The 22,117-nt window shown below is 37.0% G+C and overlaps 1 protein-coding gene across 1 annotated transcript; it reads right to left on the bottom strand.

The window, feature by feature from the left end:
* Positions 1-1,938: 1,938 nt before the first annotated feature.
* LOC113228678 (U4/U6 small nuclear ribonucleoprotein Prp4) lies at positions 1,939-20,509 on the bottom strand. Its single transcript, XM_026462033.1, has 11 exons — positions 20,239-20,509; positions 18,256-18,365; positions 16,841-16,935; positions 14,286-14,444; positions 11,073-11,178; positions 10,482-10,552; positions 8,366-8,495; positions 5,978-6,096; positions 4,888-5,018; positions 4,069-4,153; positions 1,939-1,975 (listed from the first exon to the last, which is right to left on the bottom strand). The coding sequence occupies exons 1-11, from the start codon at positions 20,402-20,404 to the stop codon at positions 1,954-1,956; spliced, it is 1,194 nt and encodes a 397-aa protein (XP_026317818.1). The 5' UTR covers positions 20,405-20,509; the 3' UTR covers positions 1,939-1,953.
* Positions 20,510-22,117: the final 1,608 nt, after the last annotated feature.

Here is a 22,117-nt window from a genome sequence, read left to right as displayed (position 1 = left end):
GCTTATGAACAGATGTTCATATGAGTGTCAACAGCGCGTCAGTCGTCGTTCAAATGTGATACATGATTATTTTGTGGAAAAAATAGAAATATGCCAAATTGTGCCATTATATCATATCGCGTAAATAGCCAAAGTTTACAAAATACTAAAACTCGGTATTTTCTAATATTTTGAACAATACAATACTATAATTTCGAAACAAAACTATTTTCTTGCAACCCGGTAATAACAATATACATTGGTTGCTAGCCATCGCTGCCGTGAAAAGAACAATTCGAATGATGGTCAATGAATTGCTTGCACTAGGGTCGTATTACACTTGGTACTGGGTCCGCGTGTTGTAATCAAATTATCGATATGTAGAAACTCTGTATTTAGAAACCCGGTTTTGGTTTAGTTCAAAATTTTTTTTTATTATAGCGGTACCAATGTGTAAACATAAATTGTTTACAGGTATTTAAAAGTTAACAATTTTGATTACTTAGATTACTTAAATGTTTGGCTAACACTCGCATGTAAAAACGATATATTAATGGAAAAAAAGGAAATAAAGATAGAAGAGGTACAGTTTCGATAATTTTACAATGCACGTAAGCTCGTGGAGTATCAAATGAAGACTTTATGAGATTGGAGATTTTCTTTCCCTTATCTACATAATTCTTATCTCCCTACTTGCTTATTATACGTATACGTAATATTCATCTGCTCGAGTTCTTAGTTTTATCACAGGAATAATTTACATTAGCAGTTTTTGTATTGATTTTTTTAGTTTTCCTCTCCGGATCTTTTTAAAGGCGAAATGGGCTGAAGCAACAGGCAGTAAAAGCTGGGTATCTACTAAATGTAGCACCATATGATATAGGCATTTTATGACATCACAATAAATTATATACATATGAATAACAACCGAAAAATTCATTAAGAAATAAATCATTTGGTTAATCAGGGAATATATGACATGAAACTCAGAGTCGCCTTCACAAATTATAAACCACATCTAAATGTGAAAACATTTCTGAAGCACTGTCAGTTATTGTCAAGTTTTCATGAAACAAATGACTCGCTTCTTCGCCTTCGGAAATAAGTATCTTCATTTTCTTGACAAGCTCGTCGACGCTATAGGTGTAGTTATGTTCAGTCAGTTCAGAAAGATTAATTATTGATGAAATATATCATATTTCAGGGAGAATAAAGATTTTTATGATGACTGTGTTTTAATATTTCAACCCTTCCAGTGATCGGATTGACTTGAAATCTAGTAGGTTAATGAAAGTACGATGAGAGTATAATAAATCTTTAATACTGTGATTGTAGCATGTAGCTACGTATACGCACACTCCTGCGTAGTTAATATCAATTAATATTTGCGTGTAGTAAAACCTTATGCGTATTTGGTGACAAATGTTTGCGTGTAAAAGTCAGCTACGCTAGTTCTCGCAGAAATTGCTTTAAATGCCGTTTCCATATACTCTGTGGTTAACCCTAATTATAGCAAGTATAAGGCAATGCCTAGTTCAATATTTCGCTAGTTATGAAACAATGTCGATAACAATTAAATGTCACATCCCTATCTGTAGATTGTCAACTTTTTGCTTTTGTTCCAAGAAGTTTATGTTCATAGGATTCTTAGCTTTTATGTGACTAGTAATAATAAAACCTTATTATTTCCAAATAAGTTTCAATTTTTTTTACCAAAAGTTTTTAATTATTGTCTATTTTCGTTTGATAATTTATAACCAATCAAAATTATGTTATCTTGGTACTAATGACGACACCGGTTTTGATACAAATGTTGCTTGAATGCCATTTCCATTCTTTCCTTTCTTCCGTGGAACAATAGAACAATAAATACAGTAGAAGTGGTTAGTTAGCATCGCACGCGTGCCAACTGTGGGCGTGGTTACGCCTATTTGAGTTCAGTCCGCCATTTTCGCTTAGTACGTTTTGGTTGTGTCAATTTTTACGCGCGAATTGTCTGAAATCGTAGAAAAATGTTTTATTGTGCAGTTTTGGAATGAAAAATATTATCCGTAGTGGTATTTCATATCATCGTTAAGCCGTATTTTAATAAATTTTCCATTTTCTGTTTATCGAATTGATTTTTTGTAAACATTATCCCAGAGCAATATGGTCGAGTTTTATCTTTTGGAGAACTAATTAAACATCTCGAATTTTGCACTCTAGTAGCGAACAAAAGCTTAGCGAGAAAAATGCTTCATTTCTTTGTTAATTTTAAACTTAATTGATCGAAACAAAGTTCATTATGCAACGTGTACGTTAAAGACATCTGTTGTCAAGAAGATACTACTTTCTATTCGTTCAGATGTTAATCGGTCGTCGTAGTCCAGCTGCTGGCCGCAAAATGGCAGCACGTTGAATAAAATTTCAATGTACAATCAAAACGTCGTAACTTGTAATAAAGATATTGGACTTTCAACAATAAAGCGACTGGGTAAGGTTTAAATTATATTAGCAGTCCAGAATTTGTTACTTCTTTTTAAATTAGAAACTACGGCCAATAATTAACAAAATTTCATAGTGTTTATCATTTGTTTGTGAGTTTTGGCGACATCGGTTCTGATAATAATCGAGGTTTAAGGCGCTACTTTTAAACTTCTTCTTGGCGTGTGGACTCTGACATTCATATTTGTGATGACCAGTACTTAGCGAATGAGACAGCCATCGAGTATATAACCAGAACTAGAGACGAAATAAGGTCCATCCACCCCTTGCCACTCATCAGGCAAATGGGCCTTATATCACTTTTAAATATCAACTCTCGTTTGCGCTGAAATCTCAAATTAGAAAACTGGAATAGTACAGCGCCAACAACTGACCTGTGTGTACGTCCCCGAATATCTCAAAAATATTCTGTATTTATTGTAATAAAGATAATAGATAGATAATATCTCTAACAATGGGGGGCTGTTCTATTCGGTGGTGTGGAAAAAACAGCAAAACATCTAATTACAAAACAAACGGAATCACATTTCATCGGCAATTAAATATGTAATTCTCCAATTGTCATCCATAATAGCAAAGCTCAAGTTAAACTGGTTGTTTTCAAGTGACGACACTCGTCAATTGTTTCGAATGGCTGGCCAATCGGAGCGCAGTTGTCACTGTAATGATTTGGCAGAATAGTTTACAAACAAATTAAATGACATTTCGTCTCTATTTCTGGTTATATACTCGATGGATTATTATCAGTAGCGTAGTACAGGTCTTCGCGTGTGCAGTTGTAGGCACACTATTATCTGTGGAGAGATTCTACGTAGACATAAGCTCTCAGAGCTACAACCCCACCCGTGCATGGTCTCCATACTTTTTTTTACCGATTTCAGTCCGCAGTCTATTTAGAGACTTCCAAGTTTGCCAAGGAAGGTACTCCGACAGCAGAACGAGTGATGCCGTGGGGTATCTCCTTCCAGAGACTTATTCGGGCTTGGTTAGTTTTCCAGGGGGTATATTGCTTTTAATAATCCATCACATTTTACTTTCGTACAAAAATAGATCGCTCCAAAAGGTGATAACTCTGTGTAGTAGCAAAGGAAAGCGCTAATGTAAATAGCAGTCCGATGCAAAATGCACGAAAGGGGGTAGGGTTCGTCGGGAAGGACGCTTGCACGTTGGAACTTACTACCTCACTCTTTCATGTCACATAGCATGAGTACCGTGACCTTTGAGATTTGAAGTTTAATGAATGTAATGTGTAGTAACGTAAAATCAATTTAAATATCTTATCGAGATAATTTGTAACGAAGGGAGAATCGATTTAGGGACAGTAATTTAAGAACAAATAATAAACAAAATAAGTAGGATCCGACAATTATATAAAAGGCAAAAACGCATATAGGCATGATGGTAAACTTATAAAATTAATAATTTCAAAATACTAAAGATGCTGCAGAAATTGAATTTATAAAATTAATTTAGCAAATGTTTAGTTTTTTTTCTATCATTACATAAGGCGATAATGTAATGAGAAAGCCCGTGGGCGTAATACAGCACATTACAGCCGACTTTGCCAGCATGTTATGATTGATGAAAAATTTGGTTAAAACTCACCCGGTAACTGCGAGAGAGCCATCTCCTTGAAACGCAATGCAGTACACCGGCTTGGCATGGCCCTCCTGGTGCAGCACCTCCGTTGCTGTAATATAACAATAATTTTATAAATAATACAAAGGGTAAGGGTGAAGTTCCAGTCACATGGAACTTCTCAGGGGTCACCCTGAGAAGCATTGGCAATGGGTGCATTGGCAGTACCCCACAGATCTTTGCGATTTAAAGCTCTGAGTGCCACTGCAACTGTTATGGATATGCGTGTCGCTTACGACCAGGGTCACGCCCTGTTCGTCCCGTCACCTGATATTATTAAAATAAAACAAAAATCAGAGAAAAAATCCTTCGAACCACCGACATTTTCGCCTAACGCGAGCTATCCTGCTTTCCCGAACTACCTTTATATTGATGTCTATTTTAGCTTCTAGTGAGAGTTAGTCCAGGGAAGTAATGCCACCTTATCTATCTCTGCCGCCAAGCAGTGATGTGAGTTCTGGTTTTGAAGGGTTTTGGGACTTATGTCTCAGGATGACGGGCGCAATGGCAGTGTCTCTCAAATCTTTGCGATTTAAAGCTCTGAGTGTCACTGCAACTGTCATGGACAGGCGTGTCGCTTACCACCAGGCGCTCGTCTTATTCGTCCTGTAACCTGTTATAATAAAAAAGCCCCACGTGCTTGTATTTCAGCAGCACCCTTACCCTTCAAAACCGGACGAACTCTACTCTGGCCGGACACAATGAAGCTATACTTACTTTGTGACAACTTCTTTACAACCTGAGTTTTGATAAACAAAAATTTCAACTAGAGTTCATATGACTTACCTGTGTGCAGGTCCCATAATCTCCAGGAGTGGTCGAAGACTGTGGCCCCCAGGAACCTGCCCGAAGGGTGGAAAGCCAATCGGGCCACACGGGCTGGACTGTGGCCTTCCAGAGACGCTATTGGAGATTCACTGTGGACAATTTGCATTTTACAGAGTGTATCGCGCCGGTGGACATCGACGGAGTCTGGGTGTGGACCGGTGTTGGTAGACGAGAAAGGACAGTGTCTCGGGCTGCACACACGCTACCTACAAACTGTCCTATGTTTCGCCTAGTGCCTATCATGGTCGTTCAAATTAATAGGAAGCACAAGTCAAGTGGAATCCCAGCCCACGTCTAGTCCCCCGGTGATGGAAAGGGGAAGGCTGAATCAAATTATGCAATTCCAAATGATAAGCAGGCGGTGTTCAAGGCTCTGCAGCTTCACCTCTACTAATTCCGAGTCACCTATAAGCTTCTTGTTATTCGATTTCATAGCGATTAAAATATGCAGTGTTGCTATTTAACATAATCTCATTGCACGATCCCGAAATCTTCTCAAGCAATGTCTGAAGATTCAGTTCTAAACCCCGATATATTTATAGTGGGCACGTAAGAAATAACCTCTGTACATAGCAATAAAAAAACCGACCTCAAAAGTCGCCCCCTATCTCCATCCCCTAGTTTGCTACCCTTAGAGGTGGAATATTATCTTCAAATTTAAATAGGACCACAGCTGAGGTACCCTCTTTCCAACAAAAAAAGAATCATCAAAATCGGTTCAAAAATGTTAGAGTTATCGCGTAACATACATACAGTCGGTTAAAAAAGGGGGGTTTAATATAGTTTCAGACAAACTGAACACGACACAAATAGCCTGCCCTTAGAGTGACTCAGACCCGCGGCAAGGTCAAAAATGGTGATCACAGAACAATAAATACAGTAGAAGTGGTTAGTTAGCATAGTCCGCGTGCCAACTGTAGGCGTAGTTCCGCCTACTTGACCTCAGTCACACAATGTTGTTAGTATTTTAAAAATAACCCTGCATTAGGGGCCACGACCAGCCCTGGTGCAGGACCCTTGAATTCGGTTAGTGTGATAAGCATGTCACCTGACAAAATTCCACAAATGCACAGAGCCGTCGTAGGCGCACGATGCCATGGTACAAACTTCGGACTTTTCATCGCAAATCTCCATTTCTGACGACGAGGACTCTTTAATAGAGTTGATCTGTTAATAAAAAACGCTAAAATTAAAAACACATACACCAAAATAGCAGCAATAAAGCTCCTTGTGAAAGAGTACATGAAAAACGGGCGCAGTGTATTTCAACGCCGTCGAGTATATAACCAGAAATAGAGATTAAATGTCATTTAATTTGTTTGAAATCTATTCTGCCAAATCATTACGGTGACAACTGCGCTTCGATTGGCCAGCCCGAATTCGATACAATTGACGGGTGTCGTCAATTGTTTCACTCAAATCGACCAGTTTAACTTGAGCTTTATTTTAATATTCAATTACCGATCAAATGTGATTCCGTTTGTTTTGTTATTAGATGTTTTGCTGTTTTTCCCACACCACTGAATGGAACCGCCAAAAAATCATTGATAAAGATATTATCTTTATTAAAATAAATACAGAATATTTTTGGAATATACGGAGACGTACACACAGGGTAGTTGTTGGCGCTGTACAGAATTCTAATTTGTGATTTCAGCGCAAACGAGGGTTGATATTTAAAAGCGATACAAGGCTCATTTACCTCATGAGTTGCCAGGGATGGATGGCCCTTATTTCGTCGGAGAAAATTCAACACACGACTGACGGGGCAGTGGGCGGCACGGCGTTAAACCGCTGGCAATTTTTAAATTTTGGAATAATTGTGAATTTAATAACCATAGGGCTTCAGTAATCAACCAAAGAAAAATATCTCCATATGAAAATTATGTGGTATGTTAGATATTTTGTTGTGTTTGTATGTATGATCGGGTAAAAGTACATGTTATCGTGTACCTAACAAATTAGCTCGTTCCTTAGACAATAAATATCCTTAGGTGTATCGCATATTTTTTGTAAGGCTGTTATTTAATAGTAAATACCTATACCATTTGATATAGCAAAAATATTTTTCCCGCTTCCCCTCCAGTGACTCCCTTTAAATAATTCAACTAGACAATCATATAAAACTTAATGACGCGCAATTTGGTTTTAGATCCGGACTGTCCACGGAGACAGCAGCTCTTTGTCTTAAGCACACGATCCGATACCACACAGTCCTATCTGTACAAACACCTCTATTCGCATGTTTACTGGATTTGTCGAAGGCCTTTGACTTGGTGTCCTATGGTAAATTATGGCAGAAGTTGTATGAAGACACAACACTGCCCGATGATCTGGTGGAGTTGTTCAGGTTTTGGTACGGTCACCAGACAAATGTCGTGAGGTGGGCAGACACGCTATCCGATCCATACAGGTTGGGGTGTGGGGTGAGACAGGGGGGGCTGACGTCACCCAGGCTCTTCAGCTACTATGTCAATCGGTTAATGACCTCAGCAGCACTACGGTAGGCTGCTCTGTGGATGGGATTTTTGTGAACAACATAAGTTATGCAGATGACATGGTGTTGCTGAGCCCGCCAATCAGCGCCCTTAGAGAGCTGGTGGCTGTATGTGGGCAGTATGCGGAGGTACAATACCTCTAAAAGCGAGTTGCTGATCTTTGAGGCGAAAGGTGCAATATTGTCCGCTCAAATACCGCCTATAAAACTTAATAGCACGCCTTTGAAGCGCGTTATTGAATTTAAGTAACTGGGTCACTGCAACTCTTAAGGATGACGTGGACTTGGAACGGGAGCGTAGGGCGCTGTCAGAAGCACCATGTTGATCCGTAAGTTTGCAAAGTGTACAAAAGACGTAAAAATGACACTCTTTAGAGCATACTGTCAATCATTTTACACTTGCAGTCTATGGATCCACTATACGCAAACGGCATACAGCGCCCTAACAGTTCAATACAACAACGCGTTCAGGATGTAGTTCGGGCTGCAGGGCCATTGTAGTGCGTCCGCAACGTTCGCAGAGACGCGAAAGGACGGGTTTCACGCCATTATGCATAAGCGCGTTGTGTCGTTGTTGCGGCGCGTGCGCACAGAGTCGACGGTCTATTTATACAGGCATGGGAGGCTCTTCATGCGAAGGGATTAATGTTATAGAAAATTTGTATTTACTAACTTCGTCATAAGGTTACAATTGTTATGTGTCGTTACATAGTAAATACCATTTGATATAGCAAACATGTTTTTCTCGCTTCCCCACCAGTGACTCACTTTAAATAGTTTTGCATTTCTTTTTTATATATCGTACTTCTTATTTAGTATGAAAAACCTCTAATTTACAAAATTTAATACATTGTATTTTTTTCTTTTGTTCAAGTGTCGCCAACTCTAGTTTCAAGTATGTACTGATAACTCGAGTTACAATTTACTTGATATATATACCTTGTCGGTGAAATGCTGAGGGAGTTTGGCGTCCGGATGGAAGACGGCGCAGCTGACGTTGCAAGTGTGGCCCTTGAGCACCTGAAGGGGGACACAGTCCGGGACAGACCACACTTTGCTTAAACCGGACCTGTCGTGTTACAAATAAATAATATTCTAAGTCAAATAATTTTTATTTCATAAGTAAGAATTATTTCATTCGTTCTTTCGTAAGGCAGATTCCCCTGAGAAGAATGAGTAAGAAAGTCTAGGGGTTGAAAAATGTTTATTAGTAGCAGTAGAGCTTATAGTGAAAGAGATAGTCCAGGGAAGTACTGCCACCTTATCTCTCTTTGCCGCCAAGCAGTAATGTGGGCAACACTGCGTTCCGGTTTTGAAGGGTAAGGGTGCTGGCGAAATTACAGGCATATGCGACTTGTCAACTTATGTATCAGGGTGACGGGCGCAGTGGCAGTGCCCGTCAATTCTTAGTGATTTAATAAGTGGCACTGTGATTTTTAGGGATAGGCGTTGTGGCTTACCACGCACGACTTGTTCTTCACATGATATTATCAAACAAAATTTTTTTTTCAGGTAATCTAGACATTTCGCAGGTCAATAAGTACATAGCGACCTCATCATAAGACAGAACTTACAAATTTTGGACACCAGAAAATTAGTCTAAGGAACTTCTTGACCATAATCGAATTATTAATTAAATATAGTAAACTAACGTCGAGTGAGTTGTTAATTTTCGTTAAATAAAAATAATGTTGTAATAAAAGCCGTTCCATTCATTCAACAATCAAGACCAGCCTCGACTTGTTCGTTGCGTCAATTGGTAAAAAAAGAATAGGTCATAGTAAAAGTCCACTCTATAAAATCTAGGGAAAAGAGTACAGTAATAATAATAATAATAATAATAACGCACACACTCAACATAGCCCCGCACTAGGGAAACCCTGTGTCGCGGGTGCCATGGACACACACATACACAACCACAAATTACACCCAAACTCACGAGAGAAATAAATGTAGGTCATACAAATATTTCTCCCGGCCCGGGAATCGAACCTGGGACCTCTGCGTGGCAGTCCGGCGTGGTAACCGTTCGGCCACCGAGGCAGTTCATATATATATATAATCATATATAAGCAGTAGATAGTACTTTACATATAACCCGTAAAAGGCGTGAAGTATCGACCCCTCCTACGTAAAGTATCGTATGTCGAAATTGCCAAGTTTACAGGGAAGCGTTTTATAATTCTCAATTCACTGCAATGAGCATAATACGTGATTTTAGCATTTCTCAATTTTATTCGGCAAAGCTCGTTACTCATATAGAGTATTGTAAAATCCTAGATGTCGGTTAGATGATCACTCTATGTCAGTAATGAGGTTTTGCCAAATAAAACGGAGAACTTTGAAACGCTCCCCTGTAAACTTGGCAATATCGACATACGATACTTTACATAGGAGGGCTCGATATGTATACATACATATTATATACATGCATTTGCCCTTCGTCCATTTGAGGGTCGATTCTGAACCTTACGATAACTCAGTTGTCGACCGAGTCGATTAGATATCGCACGATTTCTTTTCATTTGTAACAACACCCGAATCGAAAGTCAAACTGTCGTATTCGAAACCGTACCGAAATGACGTCACTCGACCGAGCTTCTCGACCGGCAAAAGCTACAAACATTATTCAAAACACAGTTGCCGAATTAAAGTTACCGAACGTCCTATTGTTTACAAATGTAATATGGAAATCTCTTATTATTTTAAATAAAGTCTGGATTTTGTTCAATTTTATTAATTTATTTTAATGCAAGACTAATGCATTCCTTTATTTTAGGCCTTTAAAGTCTTAAAAATGTATGTAAAAGGTTTTTAATTTTTCTTATGATCTATTTCACCGACTAAAGATATGGTATCCGTATCCGGATCGAATATTTAACTAGGAATGTTCTGAATAGCTCGGAAAGCGCCCTTCGATTCGAGGACGATATGCCATGAAATAATCCGGTTAAAATACCGAAAAGTACTGAATCTGGGCCCAGAATACCTCGCTACATTCCCCTTGGGGATTGAACCCCAATAAAGAGTTAAGTCTTTTGATTAGACAACTTACCAACTAGCCGTAATCAACATTTTGCTGTCATTACTGAATCTGCAGAAACTAATTGGCCGCGTATCACCTATCTGTAAATAACAAACAAAATATTTCGATGGGTTCTAAATATAAGGGCCAAACTAACAATTTGACACACTTAGAGGTGGATGATTTTCTTCAAAATAAATGGGACCACTATGGAAGTACCCCCTTTCCAACAAAAAAAGAATCATGAAAATCGGTTCACAAACACCGGAGTTATCGCGTAACATACATACAGTCGAATTGAGAACCTCCTCCTTTATTGAAGACGGTTAAAAAGGGAAAATGTTTGGGCATCTGATACGTCAAGGCAGTTTTCTTCAGAACCATCACAGAAGAGAAGATGGAAAGAAAGAGAGTTCTAAAAAAAATAGGAAGAAGTTTTTTTCCCGAGATGGAAAGAGACTAAATAATGCCTATTCACCAAAATAAACAGGCCAGGGAAATCCATTCCATGGCCGTTCGCCATGTAAATGTCGAAGCGAAAAGCTTCGTGCGAATTCTTGGAATATGCACAACATATGATGAGGTGGAAGCCGTAATAGAATGAAGCGTTCATGTACGTACCTGACTGCAGTATATGGTAACTCCTGAAGCTTTCCTCTGTGATTCTTGTTTAGCAGCTGCCCGTACACTGCCAGGCAGTTTCAAGTCTTCTCTTGCTTTATTCAATCTGGAAAAATAAAATTGACATTGCTTATGATTTATTTATTTATAGCCTTTATTTCTGATAACTTACGCACTAACTTATCTAACACAGAAACATTGTATAACATGCCTACTTATTATATGTTACTTATTTATTATTACTCAAGTTTGTTGACTTGGTACCTTCAGCTTGTCCTAAGACATAGGCCTCTTCCAGATCCATTTCTCCTTTCTTTTGCTGTTTACCTCCATGCTCCTCCAGCAACTTGTTTAAAATCGTCTTCCCATATAAATTATGATCTCCCTTTCTTCCTTTTTCCCTCTGTTCCTTTTAGTAAACGACCACGTCTGGCTGATTATGGTTATTAACACAAAGTTTGGACGGATTGAAACCTAAATAACGCGTATTCACTCTCGCCTTGAAAAGGCCCAACTTATAACGTTCAGGGAACAAGTCTGCAGGCAGGGAATTCTACTAAATAGCAGTTCGCCATATAAATGTGGAAGCGTAACGCTTCGTGCGAATCTTTGGAATATCCACAACATAGGGATGGTAAGCAGTATTTAATTGATAAATGTTTTTATAATATAAATGATTATATGAATACGAGATGGATAAATCCATCCAGGGCCCAATTATAATTATTTTTATATCTAGTAGGATTACATAAGATTACAGATGTATTTGACTAATTTATGTTATTATTGACTTTCATTCATTTTTGACATGCGCATATTTTATGGAGGCTTAGAAATGTATATTATTTAAGTTTGACATTAACATGCTTTTTCGCTTTATTTTTGACATTGTTAATTTTTGACAGTTTTTTACTAGTTTTTGACAGTTTTTAATTATAATATTTTGTACATTATGCGACCACCACTAATTATATTTGTATGTTTCAACGAAACTGGTTGTAGTAGCACTGTTAATGTATTGAACTGATCTGATGAACTAATTGTACCTACTTCCACAAATGTTGGAGTTATTTGCCTGTCATGTATAAAAAAAAAAATCGATCTTTATCTGTTATCTCTTTTATCTTTTACCCCAGCCTATGTCTGGTTTCCCGATGGAGAAAAGGGGAAGGCGGAATTAAACTGTGGGGGAAAGAAAAGAAAGAAAGACGGAATTAAACCATGCAATTCCCCAGCACCCTCTATGTGATATATCCTGTCGTGTGACACTACTTCCCTGGACGAAATTTTTCACTAGGCTCTACTGCCAGTGGCGGATATGCCCAAAGCCCAGTAGGCCCGGGCCTTGGGCGGCCAATCGTGACAAAAAATTCACTGATGATTACACGAAGTAATTCTAAAGTATAGCGACAATGAATAGATGAATACAAAGAATAGCGACATCTCTAGCCAGGGCTGGTAGCTGTAAAGGTATCTAACTGGGTGACGAAATACTTTTATAAGATTTCTCATAGATGGCGCTACGGCTAAAAAAGTCGTTGAAAAAACCAATACAAAGACACAACAAACACAGAAAAATTCGTGAGGTCCGCTGGTTCGTTCCGTGGCTTAATTGGTATAGCGGCTGGCACGGTAAGCTAGAAGATGTCGGTTCCAATCCGGCCGGATTAAAGGAATCTTTTCTGAGTGTTCCATCTTTGTATTAATAATTATAACAAACTAGTGGAGTAATTTCACATAAAAATAATTAAATATCAATTGAATAAAAATTTTACTCAAAGTACCTAAATATTTAGGAAATGAAACTATTTTTCCGGATTTAAATCGCGTATATTTGTTTTTTCAAACAAACCGATTTTTTCGAAACCGACCCTATTTTTTCATTATAGTTACAATAGTTATTAATTAAATACCTTATTTTTAATTTTACAAAGAAAACAATTTACGCTATATTAAGTTTTACAAATTATTTTATTGAAAGAATTTTTATTAAGTTCAATTTATTATTTGTTTGAAAAAACAAATATACGCGATTTACCTCCGGAAAAATAGTTTCATTTCCTATGTGTAACAATCGCGAAAACCTAAGAACTCGATACCTAAATATTCTAAAGGCTCACGCACATCATGGCGGACCGGACTGCACCGCATCGTATAACAATGATCTGCCTAAATCACTTTCGTACATTTTATGTATAGAATATAGATATGTTACATATCTATAATGTAATGTATAATCACTACATATTATCACTACCGCGTCTGTCTGTCTGTTTGATCGCGATAAACTCAAAACTACTGAACGGATTTTCATGCGGTTTCCAGCAATAGGCAGAGTCATTCATGAGGTTTAAGTGTATAATTTATATAGGTCTTGTGTAAGTTGGCTGAAATATGAAGATAAGAGTTAAAGATGTCGGAAAAAGTCGGCGTGCGCCCCGTACCCTAACAGAGATATATCAAATCAATGTTCTATAAGAATATTTATAATATAATATAATTTCGACAAAAGTTGCCAATAAAGTAAATTCATTAAGGGGAGCATGCCAAAAAAGTTTTGACGTTGGCTCCGCCCACATTTGTGAGACAAATATATGCCTGAAGTTCGCGTGACATGCGACAGGAGATGTTGAATTTTGCGCATTAAAAGTACCAAATTCGTTTTAGCGGAATAACTCTAAAACTAAAGGGATTAAAAAAATCCGTACTGACAGTTCTCGATCATGCATGAATATAATTAATTATCTAATTTTTGTCCTAATAACCTGTAGCATTTCGAGGATGAATCGAAAAAATGTGAAAATTAGAGGTTATTTCGTGATTTTTATCTATCGAGGAAACTTTATTGTTTTATGTTTCTGATTAGTGTCTATGCTTGAATATATCGTGTAGTTACTCATACAATATTTTATATTTAACTTTAAAGTGGATATACCCCTCTAAAATCAAATCGAAGATTAATTAATAAATTTTTCCTCTGCTCCCTCTTAAATAGTCTACCAGTATATGATGAGTGCTGAGGAAGGGGCGGCTGGTCTGACTACATGGCCTGGGGCCTAAGGCGGACAAGCCTGCAAATCCAGTTATTCCAGTCAAAAAATACCAGTTATTTCTAGAGTGCAGTGAACCTCCACTTCTCAGTGTCTACCTACCCCAATGGGAGACAGGCGTGACCACAAATTTAATATAAGTTACTTATAAAAGTTAACTTACCTCTCTTTAGCAACGGGCAGGGAGTACCTGGCGATCCATAACCTCGCCTCTCTTAGCTGCGGGGGGCCCTCGTGGTACCACGTTCCCTCACGCCCTCTGTCCCTCTCTATGCGAGCTTCCTCTTCTTCCAGTTTCTTGTTTATTGCATCTTCACCGAGACTGTAACATTCCACATAACGTCGTCTAAGGACGTCTAATAAATATTAACATACCATTAAATACCCCCGTCATAAAATAACCAAAATATTTAATGTACCACGATGCCGGACTACCCTAGCTCCACTATCTAGATTATCCTCTACTTACAATCAAATTCAAGTTCGAATAGATATAGACATTTTTGATTCTTTCCGTAAGGTTTTCAAATATAACATTCTCGAAACGTTTCCCCAGTAATTTTATAGGTACTTTGTTGTTCTTTTTGTTGCTTATTATTATTTTATTACATTAAACGCTGTGTACGTCTGTAATAGGTAGACATATCGACCCCTCCCACGTAAAGTATCGTATGTCAAAATTGCCAAGTTTACAGGGGAGCCTTTTAAAGTTCTGAATTCACTGAAATAAGCATAACACGTGACTTTAGATTTCTCACTTTTATTCGGCATATCTCGTAACACACGTTGAGTATCATAAAATCCTAGATATCGGTTAGATGATCTATTAGATGATCACTCTATGTGAGTAACAAGCTTTGCCGAATGAAACGGAGAACTTTAAAACACTCCCCTCTAAACTTGGCAATTTCGACATACGATACTTTACGTAGGAGGCGTCGAATAAGTACAATCCTAATGTAAAGTTACACGGATATCTAAGAGAATATGTACTATTGTTGATGTACCTTATCTATGAAACAAAAATAAATAAAAGTCTTCAAATTATAGTTTGCGAGCAGCTAGTGATTGCAATCGACTATCGATAAATTTTGGTCTCGCTTATTCAATAATCTCAGTACAGTGTACTAAAAAAACCGACCTCAAAAGATCGTGGAATTACATTTATTAGCCAAGTTTTATTGAAATCGGTTACCGGGAAGTGCGCGAAACCGGATTCATCCCCCAGTTTGCCACCCTTAGTGGTGGAATATTATCTTCAAATTTAAATGGGGCCACTACTCTGCCGTCCGTTAACTAAAATGCGGCGAAGCGACAAAATATTATTTTTTTTATTTTTCAAAAAAGGAGGAGGTTCTCAAGTCGACTGTATGTTCTTTTTTTTGTTTTTTTTTGTATGTATGTTACGCGATAACTCCGGTATTTGTGAACCGATTTTCATGATTCTTTTTTTGTTGGAAAGGGGGTACTTCCATTTCATTTTCAAGAAAATCATCCACCTCAAAGGGTGGCTGTTCACGCATGAATATTCATTTTTATAAATAGCGCCTAACTTTAATTTAGGAGCAATTACTTTTAGCAATCTTTAGTTGATTTTGCTATTTCTCCAATTCAAGGCGTTTTTCTCTCGATATACTTTGAGTAGTGTCGTAGTGAGAATCTATTTTTATTATCTCCAGTATCAAGTCCTGTATAGTGGCAAACTAGGGGATATTTCAATGAAACTTAGCAAATAGACGTAATTCCACGTACTATTGAGGTCGGTTTTTTTAGTACTCTGTACTGAGAATATGAGATATCATAAAAAACCATAACCCAGTTTTAGAATATTGACATTGTTTAATGATATTTCATGTATGCGTCGTTAAGTTACGATAAGTCGAACGCAACATCTAGTTTTATCTGTTTTTAAAAGAGAATTTTGTGCTCTATCTTTTTCAATTTAAAACGGATATTGGACCATTTGTCACTTACCCGCGTTTTAGTTAGTAGACGGCACCCTCTTTCCAACAAGGATCAAGAAAATCGGTTCACAAATTGTTGAGTTATGGCGTAACACACATACAAAAAAGAAAATAACACAGACGAATTGAAACCTCCTCCTTTTTTTGAAGTCGGTTAATAAATAGCGGAACTTGTTTCATTTGAATCATCACCAGGCCATTATTCGTCCAACTGCTTGGCACAGGTTCATCCGAATTGTCAATTTTTATAGTTCATACATACACTGCATTTAATGTATGTATTGTCTATTAAAAATATAAAAAGGAGACACATTTGAATGTCTTTAATACTTGTATGTCAATTGTCAACATTCAAAACTCACACATTTTTGGCAAAATTTATCTTCTTTCACAATCTATCGATAAAAGTGTCGACTAGTGAACAACTACATAAAATTAAAATTCATGACTACTTAGAATTTTATGAAAACTGGCAACCCTGCAAATGTTATTTTACTCTGTCTTAAAAAAAGACAGAATACAGCATAGTTTCCCAAAGTGGTCCCTATCGCTACCCAGTGGGCGTTGAAGAGTCCTAGGGTAAGGACCTCGGAAGCAATTGGGGGCGCGTTGATGAAAACCCGAATTATCTGTGTGAACTACACTACACAAATATTTTTTTTCCTTGTGATTTTTTGTGTTGTTAATATAAAAAATACGTGTTTTCTAATAAAAATAATACAACCCGTATTCTAGGATAAAATGAACAACTTACTAGCTTAGCAGATCTCTCAGTCTGACTCTACGTTCAGCAGGTCCCTCCCCAAACAGACAAACCGGCTCTCCTAACTGCCGCAGACTTCGCCGGACCTGATTTGAACAATAAAGGTGGAATTTGATCTCCGGATCTTTGTTTCTGAATTGATCGTTGGGAAAAGCACCCAACATGACTCCGTCCATGGTATTACACTGGGTTATTTGTAAAAGAAATACAGGAAGACCAATGACCAGATAGGGGTGATATCCTATCAACAACAGGACCACACTGGATGGAAGTAGCAAAGGATAGAGTTAAGGATAGAATTGGAGGAGGCCTATATCCAACAAGAGGTCCTTAATCTAAAATAATAATAAATATATAAATAGTAAATAATATAAATATGTGATATAACAAAAAATAAATTTTAAAATGGAAGTAAAATTATGTAATAAATGAATGAATGGAACGGTTACAATGCCAGATTGCCACGCAGAGGTCCCAGGTTCGATTCCCGGGCCGGGAGAAACATTTGTATGGCCTATATTTATTAACGTTGTTCGTCCGGATGAATCCAGATACACTCAAAGGGCTTACAATGCTCTGCGCATCCAATATAACAACGCCTTCAGGGTGCTGTTGCGGCTGCTGCGATTCTGTAGTGCCTCGAGCATGTTCGTTGAGACACAAACAGACAGTTTCCACACAGTATTATAGACAGAGTGTGGGGCAGCAGTAACAGCATCTTGAAGATGACGTCTAAGCAATTTGATTATCCCTTGATGTGAAAACTCACTTAAAGGATGAAATCATTGTTAATTATTAAGTACCACTGTAGGCTAAGAGTTACTAACACAATTGTGGACCTATTAAGTTGTCTGAATTATAAATAAATAAAAAAAAATTATTTCTCTCATGAGTTTGGGTGTAATTTGTGGTTGTCTATATGTGTGTCCATGGCACCCGCGACACAGGCTTTCCCCAATGCGGGGCTATATTGAGTGTGCGAGTGTGTGTGCGTTATTAAATTTCAATGATATTTAAAACTGAATTTACAAAAAACTATGTTAATTAATTAAGGAACAATAAAAGGCTTTTGATTTCATTTGTAAAATACAAACAAGTTCGCAGGACATGAACAACAGTCATTGTTCCTACTACCTGACACTTTAGAACTGTATTTAGTACGAGACAAAAACAGGTAGCTCGTCTTTTGGAGATTTCTCGCGCACCCTCAGGAATTCCCGTATAATAAACAAGTGGTTTGTATGTGACGTATAGTTCTTTATGCTATAGACAAACTTTCCTGGTTAGAAGTTTGATGGCAACAGAAAATACACACATTTTCACTAATGGCAGAGTTATTATGACCATGTATATCAATTGTGACTTCATTTCCGATGTCTCTTATAGTCCCGAGAACATGCACGTACCTCATCGTCATCAGTAGACACGTTAAGCTGCCTGGCTTTTCGTCTGCGTTCAAATTCTTCCAGGAGAGCCTTCTTGTCCCTGGACATTTCTTCCTCCAACTCCATGTACTCTGAAATATGATAATGTTATTACTGTCAACAACACATATATCTCACTTTTTAAATCATATTTTGGTTGAAGCAAACGAAAGAGAGGACTAACAAAGGGCACAAAATATTTTGTTATAAATTGATTATTGAGTTTTTTGTCAAATAACTCCACTATAATTTGTTATGATTTATTATTAGTTGTAATAATAATAATAATAATAATAATAACGCTCACACTCAACATAGCCCCGCACTAGGGAAACCCTGTGTCGCGGGTGCCATAGACACACACATAGACAACCATAAATTACACCCAAACTCGCGAGAGAAATAAATGTAGGCCATACAAATATTTCTCCCGGCCCGGGAATCGAACCTGGGACCTCTGCGTGGCAGTCCGGCATGGTAAACGTTCGGCCACGGAGGCAGTTTTTAATACAAAGATCGAACATAGAGAAAAATTTCTTCAACCAGACAGGAAATGAAGCTATGACCACAATGTACCGCAATGCTGCTCTTTAACAACTGAACTCAAGTTATCAGGTAGATGAAATTCTTCTATGTATCTTCTAATAGATTTTTGTACTGGGATAAAAAAGCTTCTCACTCAGCCGGTTTATTTTTATAGGTCATACTGAAGCGAAGGTGGCACTGTGTTAAAGTGACAAAAAACTTTAACCTTTTTTAAAATGTTATTGTAATTTGAATTTGACGGTCTTGTTTCAAGTAGAACAGACTTAAACAAACACTTTTTATTCTTATAATTCTTCGTCTATGGCTGATAATTATCCAGAAATGTGTCGAGAAAAAATTATGTTTACTAGGACCTCAGCACAGGCAAATTTTTATAAAAATCATTATTAATGCATGTATCAAATAGATTACACCTAGATAGAGACTTTTTGTTTTAATAAATGTATCTCTACGTCTGATACATGCAAAAGAGTGCTCCAAGGTGGAGTACGGGTCTCTAGATTCTTTTTTTAAGCATAGACAACTTAGAGTTTAGATGGTGGCTCTAGTTTTCAACAAACTTACTTCTGGCACTCGCTGGCTGCTGTCGCGACACATTCGCTTCACACGCTCGGCTCGTTCTGCTTTTTCATATACTGACCTAACATAAACCCACAGGAGGGGATCTAACCAACTCGGAAACGCAATCAAATTCATATCATAACAAAATTTATTCTACTTGAAATAAGCATTAACAACAAATATTCTGTCTCATTTCCATAGTGCCCTCTTTTGTTCAGTCCAACCGCATTATAGCTACCACAAGCCCTTGGTGTCACTATTCACCCTTAAAGGGCGTGAAATAATGAATGAAAGCTTCCATGGAGAACCAATAATACCATGAAAATTCGTATAGTGCAGAAGGTTATTCAGTTAGGTTGTATGAAAGGGGGCTCTCTGAAAATGGAAAAGAAAATTTGAAATAATTTTAAAAATTTTGTTGCAAATTGTTTTTGATGCTTAATTCAGCTAAATTGGACTTAAATAAACATTTTTTGTTCTTATACATTTTTCTCTACGCTTTATAGTTTCGGAGAAAATTAAGCACAACATTTTCATTTGCTAAGGCTTACAAAAACTTCCAGGTCAAATGTGTGTGCACGATAATTTTTTTTCTCGAAAAATATAAGGTTTAAAAAAAAGTGAATAAAAAATAAAAAAATGTTCATTTAGGACTAATTTACCAGAAACAAAAATTAAAAACAATTTATAACAAATTTTTTTTTTTTTAATTTTTGTCCTATTTCCCTTTCCTACACTGTGACCAGTTACTCGAAGTAATTATTCTACGCAGACGAAGTCGCGGGTAGCATCCAATAAAATTCAACTACAAAGTGCGTACACTTGCCAGATTAACAAAAATAAACAATCGCAAATTACCATTGGATATTTGGATATCTCCCAACTCTTTGCCGCCACTATCTTCGACCCCTTCTCTGACTGCAGCCGCCAGGGCTGCCAATCGGGCTTTTTCCTGCTCCTCCAGCGATCCATAGTAGACCTGCTTGGCTTTTTTCGCTGGAATTAGATCCTCGTCGTCCGACATGTTCTGTGAGGTTATATTTATCTCTAACAGTAATAAAAACTGATATTAATAACTTATATGTGTCTCTAGTGGCATATATTTAACTTTAAATGACAGTTATGGGACAATAATGTGATAAAATTATGAAAAACAAGCGACAACAACAGCAGTTGAGGTTACCGTGCAAACGTCAAACACAATCTTTGGTCTTTCCGTTGGAAGCTGTCACTTATAATTAGTGTGAAACAAATTGTAATTTTGTTGTACAGATATTTATTACCGCGTCACAAAAACCGACATTATTTTAATTATGCTTATTAGTTGTTCATTCATTATGAGTTAATGTTAATTATCATTTTTTTATTTCAGTATTTATCATTCCGAATCCTTACTTAGTACGTAGGACGGAACGTAAGGAATGGAAAACCATAGACAAAAGAGCTATAGTGTACCACATATAAAAAATACCCTGAAAGTATGGAGAAGTTGAACCAGTTACATTTATTTTTAAACTCCTCGTCATCAACTGGTTATACATTCGAATTATCTGTATTTTGTAAATAAGAAAAGTACATTTCAAATGGTCGTGTTGATTAAACACTACTACTAATTAATAAGAAGAATAAGTAGAAAACACTTTTGTTGTCGCTCTCCAATCCTTGGAGCTCATATATGAGCTTTATAATTATAAATATTATCCTTATCGTTGTCTAAAATTTCGACTTCAATTGTCTATAAACTCATGTCTTCTAGATCTTCAGTGTAATTCATGTCTCTTCATTGCCAGTAATCGCAATTGAGGGAGTTAATTTACCTAAAGTATGAACGTTTTCTTATAAATACCCATTTCGTCATCAATGAGTTTAAAATTTCTTTTTTACTGTTAATTTTCTAAACATTCACAAATATAAGGTATTTAAATACGTAGGTATATGTCTATGGAAATACAATTGCAATAATTTTTTGAGACCTCGCTTGCAGTCAAAGTTGCATAATCGAATCACTAGAGTAGTATGTATTGAACGTGAGTGAACGAAACAAAAACATCAATAGCTGTATTATCCAAGAAACTTATAGTAGGTATTTATTACACTTAATCGTTTGAACTGCTGCAGTGAAAATTTTAAATCGTTTAAGCTGTGACAATTATTTTAACACTGCGTAAAGATTTATTTGACAATGATATACCTTAAAGAGTTTGCCTTCCTGTAATACATCACTAGCCATAGTTTTCGCCATAATCGATAAAGAAGAGAGAGCTCATTCTAAGCTCATGTAAACGTTTTAGTTGCCAGTACTGTTGGGTAATTTTTCGAAAATTTTGAAATAGTTTATTTCTGGAAAATTCCCAAAAAAATTGAAAAAAATATCATTTCGAAGGCTCGTATTATGTTCTACGTTTAAAAATATCTTTTAAAGTTTTATTTAGCGTCAATTGTAAAATAAACTTGTACAGCTATTTCACAACAGCGAAAAAGAACTTTTTAATGGCTCCAACGTTTTCTATCAGTAACTTCAATATATTCAGTAACTTCTTTTATACGTCAAATGTGAAAAATTTTAATAAAAATATCCGGAAAAATATTAATTTTTCTTTAACTGCCTCCGTGGCCGAACGCTTACCATGCCACGCTGAGGTCCCAGGTTCGATTCCCGGGCCGGGAGAAATGTTTGTATGGCTTACATTTATTTCTCTCGTGAGTTTGGGTGTAATTTGTGGTTGTCTATGTGTGT

The sequence above is a fragment of the Hyposmocoma kahamanoa genome, unplaced genomic scaffold (genome assembly GCF_003589595.1).
Source record: "Hyposmocoma kahamanoa isolate Upper Pololo Valley unplaced genomic scaffold, ASM358959v1 234, whole genome shotgun sequence".
Lineage (NCBI taxonomy): Eukaryota > Metazoa > Arthropoda > Insecta > Lepidoptera > Cosmopterigidae > Hyposmocoma > Hyposmocoma kahamanoa.
This window is presented reverse-complemented; position numbering and strand designations above follow the sequence as displayed.